Raw genomic sequence first — 15,276 nt, forward strand, 5'->3', positions numbered from 1 at the left:
ATTTGTTTTGGCTAAGGTGGAAACAAAATAGGAACCCAGGTACTCCTGACCAGCTCAAATACAGTGTCAGCAAGCAGGACTACTTGGCCGTACATACTCATACATATGAATAAAACCTAATGGAAAGCAACAGTGAACAGAGCAAGAGCAGAACACAAAATAAAGGTTAGTTCTATACCACGTGATCAGACCAGTGTAAACAAAGACAAGTATGAAATTAGACACCCATTCAAATCCAAGTTGACTGAGTCTTCTCAAATAAGATAAAACTGCTTCATGGCAAGTAAAGTCATTCAAGAAAAAAACTACAAAGTCCCAGAATGGTTTGGGTTGGGAGAGACCTAAAAATCACCCAGTTCCAACCCCCCGCCATGGGGACAGTTGCCCCCCATTAGATCAGCTGCCCAAGGCCCCATCCAACCTAGACTTGAATGGCTTCCAGGGGATGGGGAATCCACAACTTCTTTAGATAACTTTGCCAATCCTTCTTCAGCATTTACATAAAGACTTTTTCCTTAACGTCTAATCTAAATCTCCTCTTTTAGTTTAAAGACATTACCATCTGTTTTATCACTACACTTCCTGACAAAGAGCCTTTCCCCATCTGTCCTGTAGGCCCCCTCTAGGAACTGTAAGGTTGCAATGAGATCTCCCCAGAACCTTCTCTTGAGGCTGATCAAGGCCAGCTCCCTCAGCCTGTCTTCATAGGGGATGTGCTTCTGACCTCTGATGACCTTCATGGTTCTCTGCTGGGCTCATTTTAATAGGTCCACGCCATTCCTATGCTAGAGGCTCCAAAGAGGAACACAGAAGAATAATATCTCTCAAATCCTCAGCAGACATTAATCAGGCAAGAATCAGGGGGGTAAGAAGTCTGAAGTACTTTCTATTTTGCTCCTAGTTCAGCAGGGGGCATCGTTTTTAGCATAACACAGAGATCCAACCAGCAGTTAAAAGATCCAGGGAAATTTCTTACACAGAAGGGATCCATGGAAACAAGTCTTACTAGTAAAGACCAAAATAAGGAAGCCTTTTCCATATCTTACTTCCAGGTTCCCTGCTAATTTCATAACAGGTTCACACCCTCTCTAGCCTTCTTACTGCTGCTCATCCATCTGCAAAAGTCCTCCCTGTTGTGCTTCACATTCCTTACTACATTCAACTCCAAGCAGATTTTTCTTTTCCTCCCTAATGCCACCCCTGCATGCTTGGACAGCCCCTCTATATTCTGTCTACAACACCTGTCTCAGCTTTCACCTCTTACATTGCTTCCTTTGTCTGAGGTTTGCCTGGAGCAACTTGCTCATATAGGCTTCCTGCTGCTTTTGCTTGATTTCCTGTTCATTTGGATGTGCTCCTCTACAGCAAAAAGAAGTGACCCTAAGAAATTAAAAATAACATTAAAAATAGTCAAAACCAGTTCTCCTGGGCCTCTCTCTTTCCTAGACCCCACCACTCAAATAACTCTTCCAAGCGTATCTATCCCTGAACAGGCCAAAGTCTCATCTCCGGAAGCACACAGAATTCTGCTCTTTGCTTTGTTCCCTCTTCTTTGGACCCTAAACTCTTCCATCTCACAGCCACCGCAGCCAAGACCATCCCCAACCTGTCCTTCCTTTGCTGATAGCAGGATAGGTCAGTCAGGTCCATCTGAGCACCTTACCTGACAAACCACTTGACTCAACCACTTGTACTGAAAAATGACTAATACACTTCCAAGAATCTCCCAGACTGCTTGTTCCCTGCTGTGCTGTCCTTATGACAATTCTCACTGTGGTTCAAGTCCCCTACATACACTACAGCTTGAGAATGTCAGGCTTCTTCAAGTTCTCTGAAGAAGGACGGTGGTGGTTTCACACTGACAGCAAGCCAAACCACCACACTGCTCTCTCACCCCCCCCTCCTCAAAAGGACAGGAAGGGATGAAAAAAGATGTGATGAAAAAAGGCTTAAGGGTTGAGATAAGGACAGGGAGATCACTCATCACAGGCAAAACAGACTCAGCATAAGGGAGATTAACATAATTTATTGCCTATTGCTAATAACAGATTACAGCAGTGGGAACAGAGAGCAAACTAAATACAGCTTCCTTCCACTCACCTTCTTCCTCCTTCTCCCTCCAGCAGCACAGGGAACAAGGGCAGCAGTCAGTCAATAATTCTGCTGCTCCTTCATCGTCACTCCTTCAGGTGAAGTGTCTCCCTGCTCCACATGGGATTCCCACAGGCTGTAACTCTCCAAGCACTGCTTCAACATGGCTCTGTACACAGGGCCCATCCCTCAGGAGGTGCTCCACACAGGTCCCTATTGTCAGCAGCTCCCTCACCATGGCTCCTCCACCCCATCATGGGCTCCTGTTCATGAGCTGCAGCTCCAGCACAGGGCTCTTGTGGGGTATCTCCACAGGCTGCAGCTCCTTCAGGCCTCATCCACTGCTGCACCGTGGCCTCCTCCATGGCTGCATGAGGAGATCTGCTCCATGTGGCATCCATGGGCTGCAGAAGGACAGCTTGCACCACCACAGGCTTCTCCTGGGCTGAAGAGAGCTTCTCCTCCATGCCTGGAGCCCCTCCTGCCCTCCTTCTTCACCGACTTTGGTGGTTAGCTTCCCTCACATTCTCACTCCTTTCTCCCAGTAGCTGTGCAGCAGTTTTCCCTTCCCCAAATCTGTTCTCCCAGAGCACACCCAGCACCACTCATGGCTCAGCTCTGACAGCAGCAGGTCCCTTTTGGAACTGTCTCTGACCTGACATGGGGCAGCTGCTGTGCTCCTCACAAAGTTAACCCCATGCAGCCTCCTTGCTACCAAAACTTTGCCACATAAGCACAGTACAGGAAGGCTTCATTCCTACTTTTTCCTGATCCAGTAGTTAGGAGCAGGCACCTACACCATCACCCACACTAGCCTGCCTTCTAGCCCTGACCCATAAGCTCTTAAGCTCATCATCCATCTCTGAGCAAAGCTGCACACGCAAGCCCACCGCTCTGACAGAATGTCACTCTCCATCCTCACCAGCCCAGTCTGTGCCTCCTACAGCACCTATATCTACCTCTTGCTTGCAAAACTGGAAGACTGCAATCTCACTATTTCTCTGTGATACCAGTAAAATCATAGCTAAGCTAACTCAGATTTACTCTTCTACAGTATCTGAAAACTGTTGCTGCCAGCATGGTGAAGCTGAATTCAAGTAGTTACAAATACAGCTGTGTTACAAAAGCACCTCAACATTACAATAAGGACATCACTGTACATTACCTGCTCACAAGGTAAACTCATTAAGTTTTAGGGAATTTACCTGTGGCCTCCTGGGAGAGCAATTCAAAGCATCTAAGTTAGTAAAGCTGAATCGTGCCACACCAGTGAGCTAGCTGAGGAAGATGTGACACATGCACTCGATTAACTTTGACTACTCTCTGAGCAATATCTACTAAGTGACTATTAATCCCTTTAGGAAATCTAGATTAAGGATGGAACCATCCCTACAAGAAAGGTACCTCCCTAAAAGTCTACTTATCACATACATGTACCTAGTTGCTTCCTGACTGCTGTTGACAAGGACTTCCTATGACTGCATCAAAGCTGCCTTCTCCACAGTGTCCAGGCCAAGAGGGACGATCCACAAGACAGCGTCAATCTCAGTTGCACAAAGAGATCCAGGTGCAAAGCAAAGCTTAATATCTGCCACCAGCAACATCCTGCAGCAACACCTTTTTCACCTCACTGAAGAGTGTCAAATCCAGAGCTTAGGCATCATTAGGAGAGAGACACCAGTAGCTTCTGGCTACTGTAGGATGTCCTGCACTTAAGCACACGATCCCATCAATACTATCAATCACTCTTTCATAATCTGCCCTAGGCTGAAAACTAAGGTAAGGATTTCTGCACCTATGTAATCCACCCCTGTTGATCTAAAAGGTTATAATAAATATAAATAAACAAAGCAAACAAAAAAATGCACCACACCCAACAACCACACAAGTTTTGCAAATATTTGTATTGGAAGTCAAAGAAAGTAGGAAGGAATCTCCAAAGGTCATCTAGCCCAATCACCTAACCAGACTACAGCATGCCACTTGCAACCTCATGCAATCTAGGCCTGCTGTGTCCTGAAGAATGCAGTTTCCACACAAAAATATCACATTAAAAGCTTTGGTAAAAAACTTTCAGGCAGCATAAAGAAGCAGAAATGTGCATTTGCAACAATGTGCTTTCACAAGTTAAACAGATTTTCTTTGGCTTATTTCAGAGTATTTTTGCAAACTATGAGAGACAGGAGATAGATAGAAACAAATCCCTTCCTTTGAAAGACTCTCCCAGTAGGTCACCCAGTACTTAAACAACCCCACTGCCCCATTCCACCTGCTTACAGGTTTCAGCTAAATCCACTGCACTTCTCTCAGCTGGAAAGTAAAGGGATTGGTGTCAATACAAAGGGGAGAGGCTCTTTTCAGTGATGCCCGGTGGCAGGACAAGGGGCAACAGGTCCAAAGAGCAACACAGGACATTCCATCTGAACATGAGAAAGAACTTCTCTACCATGAGGGTGACAGAATACTGGACTGAAACACACAGAGGCCATAGAGTCTCTTTCTCTGGAGATATTCAAAATCCACGTGGATGCTTCCCCATATAAGGAACTGTGTTAACAGGGGATTGGATGAGATCTCCAGATGTCCTTTCCATCTCCCGTGATTTATTTTTGAGACAAGGAGGTTATTAGGCAGAGATGATTGCCAAGCTGTTTCCACCATCTATCTGCATTCCTGGTCAACTGGAGAGGTCCCAGAGACTGGAAGCTTGCCACTGGGATTCCCATTTACAAGAGGAGTCATAAGGAGGATCTAGGGAACTACAGGCCCATGAGCCTGACCTTGGTGCCAGGAACAGTTACGGAACAGATCATCTTGACAGAGATCATGCAGCATGTGCAGGACAACCAGGAGATCAGGCTCAGTCAGCATGGATTCAGGAAAGGCAGGTCGTTTGAGCAACCTGAAATCCTTCTACGATCTAGTGACCTGCCTGGTGGATGATGGAAAGACTGTTGATGTAGTTTACCTAGACTTCAGCAAAGCTTTTACACTGCCTCCCACAGTATTCTCCTGCAGAAGCTGGCAATCCACGGCTTGAACAGGTAACACTCTTTGCTGGGTGAAGGACTGGCTGGAGGGTTGGGCCTCGAGAGCAGCAGTGAATGGAACCAGTCACAAGTGGTGTTCCCCAAGAGTCAGCACTGGGGCCTGTTCTGTTCAGCATCTTTACTGATGACCTGGACTAGGGGATTGAGTGCACCCTCAGCAAGCTTGCAGTTACCATGAACTTAGCAGGAAGTGTCATCTGCCCAGGGGTGGGGGGGAAGGCCCTACAGAGAGATCTAGACAGGCTGGATTGCTGGGCTGAGGTCAATGGAAGGAAGTTCAACAAGACTAAGTGCTGGGTTCTGTACTTCAGCCACAGCAACCCCAAGCAATGCTACAGGCTTGGGGCAGAGTGGCTGGAAGACCATGTGGAGGAAATAGACCTGGGGGCATTGATTGATGCTCGGCTGAACATAAGCCAGCAGTGTTGTCCAGGTGGCCAAAAAGGCAGTATCATCGTATGAGATCTGATATGAGAAATAGTATCACCAGCACAGAGCAGCAATCTCCCCTCCATAGTCAACTCTAGTGAGGCCACACCCTGAGTACCGTGTTCAGTTTTAGGTCTCTCACTACAAGACAGACATTGAGGCCCTGGACTGTGTCCAGAGAAGGGCAACAAAGCTGGTGAGGGGTCTGGAGCACAAGCCTTAAGGAGAACAGCTGAGGGAACTGGGATTGTTTAGCTTTGAGAAGAGAAGGCTCAGGGGAGACCTCATTGCTCCCTGCAACTACCTGAATGGAGGTTGTGGCAAGGTGAATGTTGGTCTCTTCTGCTGGGGAACCAGCGACATTAGAGGGAACGGCCTCAAGCTGCACCAGGAGAGACTGAGGTTGAATGTTAGGAGAAATTTCTTCTCCGAAAGAATGGTCAGGCACTGACATGGAGTGAGCAGGGAGGTGGTTGAGCCACCTTCCCTGGAGGTGTTCATGAAATGTTCAGATGTCATATTAAAGAACATGGCTTAGTAGGGAAATACTGGTAGTACGTGGATGGTTGGACCAGATGATCTTTACCAACGTTGGTGATTCTATGATTCTATTAGGAAAATGAAAATCAGGTTTCCTTACAGCCAAGTTTGCAATAATTGGCTTTGACTACACAAGTTTCAGCACTGCAATTTTTCTTGTTCAGCCTCTCCTCACATTTCTACTTTTTGAGCTGCACATAGAAGAGATCAAGTTGCTAATCAGATATCTAAGAATTGTATTGTATAACTAAAAATTATTGAAAATATTTCCATTGGATACTATAAACTAATTTTTCATCTAATTTAACAAGCAACAGTGCCAGTGTGTCATTTTACCACAATTCTGGTAAGAGATCACTTAGCCAGACTTCATGCCTCATAGCGCTTGAGACAAAGAAACCCAACAACAACAACAAAAAACGAAACAACTCTGTAAAACTCCTGACAGTGATTTATTCACTTTATCTGATGGCCCAAAAGATCTGCAAGCTTCCAATCGTGTTATTGTAACGCTACAGTTTAAAAAAAATCTAAAGCAGTTGATAACTCAGGTAATTGCCTGCTTGATAGGGATGTGAATTCATCAGCAGACTTCAGTAGACAATATGTTCGCATTAAAGTCAACATTCAAATCCAATGCATAACAAACAGAAAACAACTGTTTGGGTTTCAAACATACGCCTTACACTTGAACATGGTTAGAACAGTGATCAGATTCTTACAGCCCCTATTTGTGGAGATGGATGGGAGACCAAGATGTATTGATCCCAGTTTACATGACAGAATCACAGAATGTCACAGGTTGAAAGGGATCTCAAGGATCGTGAAGCTCCAACCCCCCTGCCACATGCAGGGCCACCAACCTCCCCATTTAATACTAGACCAGGCTGCCCAGGGCCCCATCCAACCTGGCCTTGAACACCTCCAGGGACAGGGCGTCCACAACCTCTCTGGGCAGCCTGTTCCAGCACCTCACCACTCTCTCTGTAAATAATTTCCCCCTGACATCCAACCTAAATCTTCCCTCCTTCAACTTAAAGCCATTCCCCTTGTCCTGCAGTTATCTACCCTTTCAAAGAGTTGATTCCCCTCCTGTTTGTAGGCTCCCTTTAGGTACTGAAATGCTGCAATGAGGTCACCCCGCAGCCTTCTTTTCTCCAGGCTGAACAAGCCCAGCTCCCTCAGCATGTCTTCATAGGGGAGGTGCTCCAGTCCCCTGACCATCTTCGTGGCTCTCCTCTGGACCATCTCCAACAGCTCTCTGTCATTCTTGTACTGGAGGCCCCAGACCTGGACACAGTACTCCAGGTGGGGCTTCACAAGGGCAGAGTAGAGGGGGACAATCACCTCCCTGTCCCTGCTGGCCACCCCTCTTCTAATGGAGCCCAGGATACCATTTGCTTCCCAAGCTGCAAGAGCACACTGCTGGCTTGTTAAGTTTTTCATCCATCAGGACTGCCAGGTCCTCCTCTGAAGGATTGCTCCTTCCAGTCTGTGTAGATGCCTGCTTGCTCTGGAGTCCTTTGCTGCTGCTGAACATCTTGACCCTTTTGAAGCACCTCCTTTTGTGCTCTGTCACACCCTTCAAATTGCAAGCACTCGTTCGCTACTATTTAACATCAGTGCCCAAGTAATACCAGTCTTGCTGCCAAGCAGAAACACAAACCTAGAAGACTTGGAACACATTGTAATTAGGTACTAAGTACATAGAATTAGCAAGCTGTGAGCTTCTATAGTCAAAAGGGCTGCTGAATAACCTTAATGGTTTTTTACTTCAGTTCTATTTGATAAATCCATATGGGGTGTTATTTCTTAAAATATTAGCACAAATAATGATAAAAATGCTTTTAGTCTCCCTACACTATGAAAGAAAAAAAATAAAAGTCAGGTGCTTCAAGATGGCTCTCAGTACAGTCTGCACACCAGACTGACAGACAGATCTATAACTATTTCTCTCTCCTGCAGCCTTCCAGTCCCTGCCAGTTTTACTTAGACATACACAGAAAAGGACACAAAGAGCTGCACCATAAGGCTATACACAAGAAGGAATTTCAGTTGCTTGCCTTTTTCAAGAAGCCAGTATCACTAAAGCTACTGCCTACATACCTTAGTGTTTCTTACAAATACTAGGAATAAGTAGTGTAACACTAGGAAAACACCTACTGCCTCACACAGACAGCTGTTCAGATAGGGATGTAAAGAAGTCAGTACGCAGACAAGCACTGCACCATCAAATGTCATCCTTCACTCCTCCAAAAACCCAACTGATAGTAAAGACAGTTACAGAGCCTTTGATTTTTTAGGCTTCCTGCCTGAAGAGATGACATCTGTGAGGCTGTGAGTGTGGCCCTACAGCAGGTTGCTTCCAATGTATTTCAGCAGCAGCCATCAGATTCATGACAGCTATTCCAACAATTAAAAGGCAAATAAGGAATAAAATGCACTTCCACAAACCGTACCCAAAGTCAGCAATCCTAATTATTGCTTCCTGCCTACTCTGACAGATGTGTCCTCAGCTGTATTCTCCACCTTCCAAAAGGTTTGCAGAACAAAGCAGCAAAGAGTTATAACTCCACACACCTTATGTGCTAAAAAGCAGGCAAAAAACCTATGGATGGATTTGCCCTTCCTATTAATATTCACCATTAATAATATTTGCCTTTCTGAAAATAATAACTCATTAAAAAAAAAAAAAAGCCTCCTACAAAAGCAAGCATGTAATAACATAACTTCCTTATAAGCACTGCAGATGGTCCTTGGATAGTGAGAACAAGGAGAGCCAGCTCAGTGATTTTGGAGTGAATCAGCAGTAGGACAAGAGCAAGTGCTGAAGATCCCTTTTTTGATGTGAGATGAAGAAGCCAGAAGGTATTAAAGGTAGATATGATCAAAGCAATGAGCGATAAAAAAGCAAGTGGGACCACATAAAGTTTGTTAGGGTCAAAAGGATATTTACAAGATTCCAGATGATATCTAGCTACCTACAAATTTCCAGGGCTTCAAAGAGCTGCAGTTAATACAGATACGCAACCACGGTATGTGAGTTTCAACATCCCTCAGATGTGACAAAGTGAACAGATGCCTAGGGGAAATGTAATAGCTCAGGTCTGTGAACAAAAGGAGGGACTCCAGCATCTCTGACGAGAGGAAGGGATCTGTGATGACAACCTCTTAGCTTCAGTTAAGAGCTCATCCTGAATTTTGGCCAATGCTAGTCATCTGCAAGACCAAAAGCAAGGGTTTTAAAGACTGACAGAGTAAGAATCAATATGCAAGTATAATTCATTATACCCTGAAGATAACATCATCTAACAATGAGGTGAACAGTAAAGAAGCACAACTCAAAAAATCCTAGCAAACAGGGAGGAGGATGACAGACGAGAATGTAAAGCTTGCATTAAAGAAGCTAACAGAAGCTAAAGAGACAATAGTTTAAAGAAGAAAAAGAATCAGTAACACCAACAAAAAGAAAATACAGGTTCTCTGACAGAAATGAGCCCTAGTTTGGAAGTCCTACACATCTGTCATGAACAATTTCACGAGAGTTTCTGGAAGACAGGCCTAAGAGAATCTCTAGTGAAACTGACAGGACCGAACTCCAGCCTGTTGTTTTTTTGTATTTCTGTAATTACAGGTACATGCAGAGACAAAATCACAGCTGTTCTGATGCAAGCAGAGAAGTTGACCGTCAGCATCTGGGGGAAGCCATGCACGTAGACAGCTCCCAGACCTGGGATCCCAGCAGAGACATCTTGAGGAATCACTGCCTCAGCCATTGCTCTGTGCCATGACTAACATAACCAGAACTTCGTCAGACCAGCAAGCTGTTAGTGCTCAGCCAGCACAGGTTAGGCGTGAAACACATCAAGAGGAAAAAATAAATAAATCTGGCTGTAACTGAAAGAAATACCTCCATTCTTCCTCTTCTGTTAGCTAACAGCAAGTTTCAACAAGGGAACAATACAACAGGGCATTATGTTTTCACGACAGGCAAGGGCTTGGTACTCAACTAGAGAATCAACTTTGCTTTTTCTTCTGAACCACATCTTCTGGAAGTACACAGATATCCAGGCTCCAGGATATAATGCAGTGGCAGCCTAATGCTGTTCACACAGCTCTCTCACTGAGCAAACTTCCAAAGGTAAGAAAAGGAATGTATGCAGCTTGCCCATCCTATCACTTCCCAGACAGGTGCCCCTAGAACAGCTGGCACTAACTCAGCTTGCTGTTCCACCACCTCTTCTCCAACCTGCAGAAAACCACACGTGTAACTACAGGAGTACAAAGGCAGACGACAGCAAGAAGCTAATAAGACATGAGAAAATAAGAAATGCCAGAACAGGATGAGACACACATAAATTAAGCTTGAGGGAAGAAAACAAAACACAACCTCAATCAGCTTTGGTGGGGGGGAAGGGTGAGAGCAAGCCATACCATTAGTGTACAGAAAGACAGCATGAGAGGAAGAGGTTTTGGCAAAAGAGAAAATAGAGAAGACTTTAGAAGTGCAGTCAGATTGTAGATAAGGCAGCTAAGTAGAACAATCTATTACAAAGAAGAAAACTGAATTACAGGTTCAATTGGAAGCAGAAGATGGGTTGGACAACAGAGTGGTAGCTGCTCCAAGAACTCAACAGAAAAAAACAACACACCAAAGGTCAGAGCTTGCTGCCACTTCAAGCTTTGAGTTGTGACAGAAGAGAAGTATGGAAGCGTCACACAGAAATACGTGCACACAGTGAACAGAAGTATTCAGTAACGCAAACAGGAACACAAGGCTGAATGTGTCAGCACTGCTGAACTGAAGCAGCAGAAGACACCAAGCAAGGACAACAGAGACCAAGCAACACTTTGCCCAGGTGATGGCTGGAAAGAGAGAACTCAGAAGAGAAGACAAAACTGAGTTGGAGAATTTGAGACACTTCTGTTGAGCAGCCAAGCTCTGAGGCCTGTGCTGCTAACAGCACAGGTGTGGGACTCAGCAAACAGCTCAACATGGGAACGCTAGGCAGGCACAAAGCACACAAGCATGACTTTTCCAGAACCCCCCAGCTTACAGTGGGTCTCTAACACAGTAACAAGAAGCTGGGATAGCTGTACCAACAAACCAGTAAGAAGACTTACTTGCAAGTCACAAGGGTCTGTTATCTTTAGTGTAATCCACATTATATAATACTTACGTCCATACAGTAGGAACATAAAGAGCTGGTTTCTTTCTTTCTGACGTACCAAACACCGCCATCACACACGGCACTGCTCGAGTCCCCTCGCTGGGCAAAGCAGCAGCCTGCCAAGGGGGCTCGGCAGCAGCACGGGGCCTCAACCCCAGCAACGCTGAGCCGGAGCACGGCGCCGTGCGCACCTGGCTGCCACGCAGGAAGTATCGTGTTTAGAACAATAAATTACCGTGCAATCATCCCAGCCAGGGTAACATCTCTACGAAGCGATTCTGAACGAAAGAGGGACACGCCACATTTCGTCCACGTCAGAGCCACACAACCCAAAGCAAACACAGTCGCAAACGCGAACCTCCTCCAGCGCGGCACGGAGCCACCTGACCGAGCACAGATAACAGCTCGGGAACCCCTCGCACCGCTTCAGGGCCGGGCGGCCGCCTCCCTGCCGGGGCTCGCTCCGCTCGGTGCCGGCGGGGCACGAGGCGGCCGCGCCGGCGGAGCTCCGCCGAGGGGCAGCGCCGGGCCCCCACCTCGGCAGCGCGGCCGGGCAGAGGAGCGCAGCAGGGCGAGGCCGCCGCCGCCCCGGGTCCCGCCGCTCCCCTCCACCCCTCCCCGCGCCCGCCCGACGGCCGTACCCTTGGCCTCGCAGTCGGCGCAGTACTTGTTGTCCTCCTCGCGCAGCAGCTTGGCCAGGATGGCCTGGTGCTGCTCGTTCTGCTTCTGCGCCTTCTCGCGGCACGAGCGGGTAGCCATGGCGGCGACGAGCGGCTCCCCGCGAGCGAGGCGGCGGCGCGAGGCTGAGGCCGGGCACCGCCGGAGTCACGGCGCTGCCGCCCTGGCGCGGAACCGGCTGCCGCCAGCACCCACTTCCTCGACCGGAACTACTTGCGGACGCGTCCGCCCGCGCACCCCGCCTCGGCGGCCGTGGCGCCGCGACAAATAGTGCGGCGGGTCCTAGCGCCGGCGCGAGCGGAGGGGAGGGCGCCGCGGGAAAGGGCGCGGGGCTCGGCCCACGGGACACGGCTGCTCGGCGGGATCCACCCGCCGCGATGCCCTGAGGGCCGCGCGGGGCTGGCGGGCTGCGGCAGGCGGGGGTCTGTGGGGATGAGAGCTGGGTGCGCAGCCCGGTGGCTCGCCTCAGAGTGCTTGTTCAATCTGCTACTCAGGAATATTTTCTCTATCAGTTTATTCCAAGATTTTTTTTCTTTTTTTTTCTTTTTTTTTTTTTTTTTTTTTTTTTTTTCTTTTTTAATGTAATCCTTCTGGAAAGAGCGGCAGCCTATATATAGCCTATAAAATACTGGAGTGAGGCAGATGGAAATTCAGGTCTCTTCTTCTTTTGCCATTAAATTACTGAATCGTGCTGTATATCTTTTGCACAAATCCTGTGGTTAACTAATTATCATCTAAATTTGGAAAAGTTACAACAGGAAGAACTGAGAAAAGTGGGTATCAGAATAATTAGTAATATGTGTATTAGAATAATTAGTTTTTGCTAATATGAGATAATGCATTTGGATCTCCCTCAAATAAAGGCAGAGTTCAGGTCTACTCATATGCAATGTGTGTGCCCTGGCTGAGGGGCATTAGTTTGCAAAATGGGAAATAGAAATTGAATAGAAATTGAATAGAAATTGAATAGAAATTGAATAGAAATAGAATTGAAGCGTGATCCCAAGAGGTGGATCAGCATCCTATGGCTGTGGTGCCAAAATCTAAAGATAACTGCAGCAGAAAACGTGTAAAAACAAACAAAAACAGGAAGAAAAAAAAAAACAACCATGCTTTGCTAGAGCCTTGATCATTGGGGTGCAATACTGCTGGCTATTTAAACGTGATGTTAAGCAGTGGTGAATGTTTCCAGCAGAATATTTAATAACTAGCACGCTGTCCTTTTCAAGCCCAAAGTGTCTTTAATTATTGTGTCTTGTAGAGAAAAACTGCTTCAGCCATAAGCGCAGAGTATCTCCTCCCCTCACCCATCCCAGGGCTCAGAGGAAAGGAACGATTTCAGAAAATCAAGGACTGTGGGTATGAACTCCTTGAGAGAGGAGAGAAAATGAGCTTGCTCCTTAGATGCTGGGTAAGCTCCTCTTGGGTTCTTATACTAAAGGACTGTGGCAGCAGCACTGCCATTTTAGAAGAAGATAATGCTTGCTTTCATATTTTGTGTTGAATTCAACCTGTACATTATATATGCTCTGAAAACGTTGCTTGCAATACCAGAAGGTATTGAGTTAAGCAATCAGCTTAAATTAACATACATCAGTTTCTCTGATCCTAAAATGGACACAGTGATACTTAACTGTGAAAAGTGGCTATTGATTCAGCGTCTGTGTTTGAAAAACCCACAGAAGTGAAGAGTAAGCGTATTTATTTCCTGTGCACTTTCAGTGCCTTAAAACATGTCCTGGTTGTTTGTTTCCTGGGTCTAACTCACAGAACCACAGAATTGCAGGAAGTTGGAAGGGACCTCAAGAGATCATTGAGTCCAACTCCTCTGCTAAAGCAGGTACTCTATAGTAGGTTGCTCAGGCACGCATCCAGCTGGGTCTTGAATATCTCCATAGAAGGAGACTCCACAACCTCTCTGGGCAACCTGTTCCAGGGCTTCATCACCCTTACCATAAAGAAGTTCTTCCGCGTATTAGTATGGAACTTTCTAAGTTCAAGTTTTAGGCCATTGCTCCTTGTCCTATCACTACACACCACCGAGAAGAGCCTGGCCTCATCCATTTGCTTCCCACCTTCCTGTAGATATTTATAAACATTTGTCAGATCCCCCCGTCTTCTTTTCCCCAGGCTGAACAGACCCTGTGTCTCTCAAAACTCCCACTCTGCATGCATGTTTGGGTGGATGGGTGTGAAGTATCCTCTTCAACTGTTGAGCATTAAGGTCTGCCTCTTGTGTTCGACTTTATTTCAACAATTTTTCTTTCCTTCAGTGTACTTATCCATTCTTCTATAAAGCAGTGGAAATACAAAATTACCGGCTTCACTAAGGGACTGAATGAGTTATTAATATTTTAATAGATAGTGCTTTAAAAACAGCATGCTGTAAATGCATTATTAGGTATTTTCCAAAGAGCTTAAATGAATGTAAAGATAACAAAAATATACCCCCTCCGTACCTTTGCTGCTTTATCTAGACCCTAAGCGAAGCAGAATGTTTCATATATTGCTGTTCTAGCCAGAAGCATTTTTCAGAGGGAAATGATGTCTTTGGAGAGAAATGATGTCTTTAGGATGTGGCATGCTTTTTGGAAAATTTAAGTTCTGCCCAGACTAGGCAGTGAAACGTAGCACACAGAGGCCAGAGATGTCACCACCTATGGCTCCTTAGAAGGATAAGATACACAGTTGACTTGCTGAGGGTGTCAGCTTGGTACTTTTTGCTTCACCTTTCCTAAAGTCCTGCAGAGCACAGCCTATACAGTCCAGTCTGGGAATCGTTTCATACGTACTTGTGTGTTTCAAGGCCAGAGGAGGGTGAGTTTGACGTGGCTGAATTTTCCATGAAGTAACAAACACTGGATTCTACAGTCCCCAGTGCTAGAGACTGTGTTGTGTTCAGTGGCAGCACAGATCTACCTTGCACTGAAAAGCCTTCTCCCTGCTTCTTATCCTGAAGGCAGCTCCACTACTCTGTAGAGATACTTATTAATAACTTTTGAAGCTTATGTTATCCTATCATCTGAGAGCTGGAATTCACCGAATGTAATCTTCCTGGCTAAAATTCACTAAATCTACATACCTACCTTATTCTGAAATCTCCCTATAAACCAACTTGAAATAGTATTTGCTAATCAGGAATGTATTAGCATAAATTTGACTTAATGGGGAAGAATTCCTCAGATGCAGAGTTATTAACTGAAATGAAACCAGGTGTTAAAATAGCTGTGTTTTCCTGATGCCTCATCCTCAAATATCAGAGTCCAGAAATAAACAGGGTTTCAGTTACAGAGTTTTTGAATTTGAGAATTTCTGAT

General features: G+C 45.9%; 1 protein-coding gene across 1 annotated transcript in view; it reads right to left on the bottom strand.

Annotated features, from left to right (window-relative positions):
• SMAP1 (small ArfGAP 1) overlaps positions 1 to 12,040 on the bottom strand; it is a gene marked incomplete at both ends in the record, with an annotated part of 93,216 nt that extends 81,176 nt beyond the window's left edge. The window contains one exon of the mRNA XM_079550094.1: positions 11,923 to 12,040. Coding sequence (XP_079406220.1) covers positions 11,923 to 12,040 — 118 coding nt within the window. The remainder of the gene's footprint in view (positions 1 to 11,922) is intronic.
• Positions 12,041 to 15,276: the final 3,236 nt, after the last annotated feature.

The sequence above is a fragment of the Tetrao urogallus genome (genome assembly GCF_951394365.1).
Source record: "Tetrao urogallus genome assembly, chromosome: 2".
NCBI lineage: Eukaryota > Metazoa > Chordata > Aves > Galliformes > Phasianidae > Tetrao > Tetrao urogallus.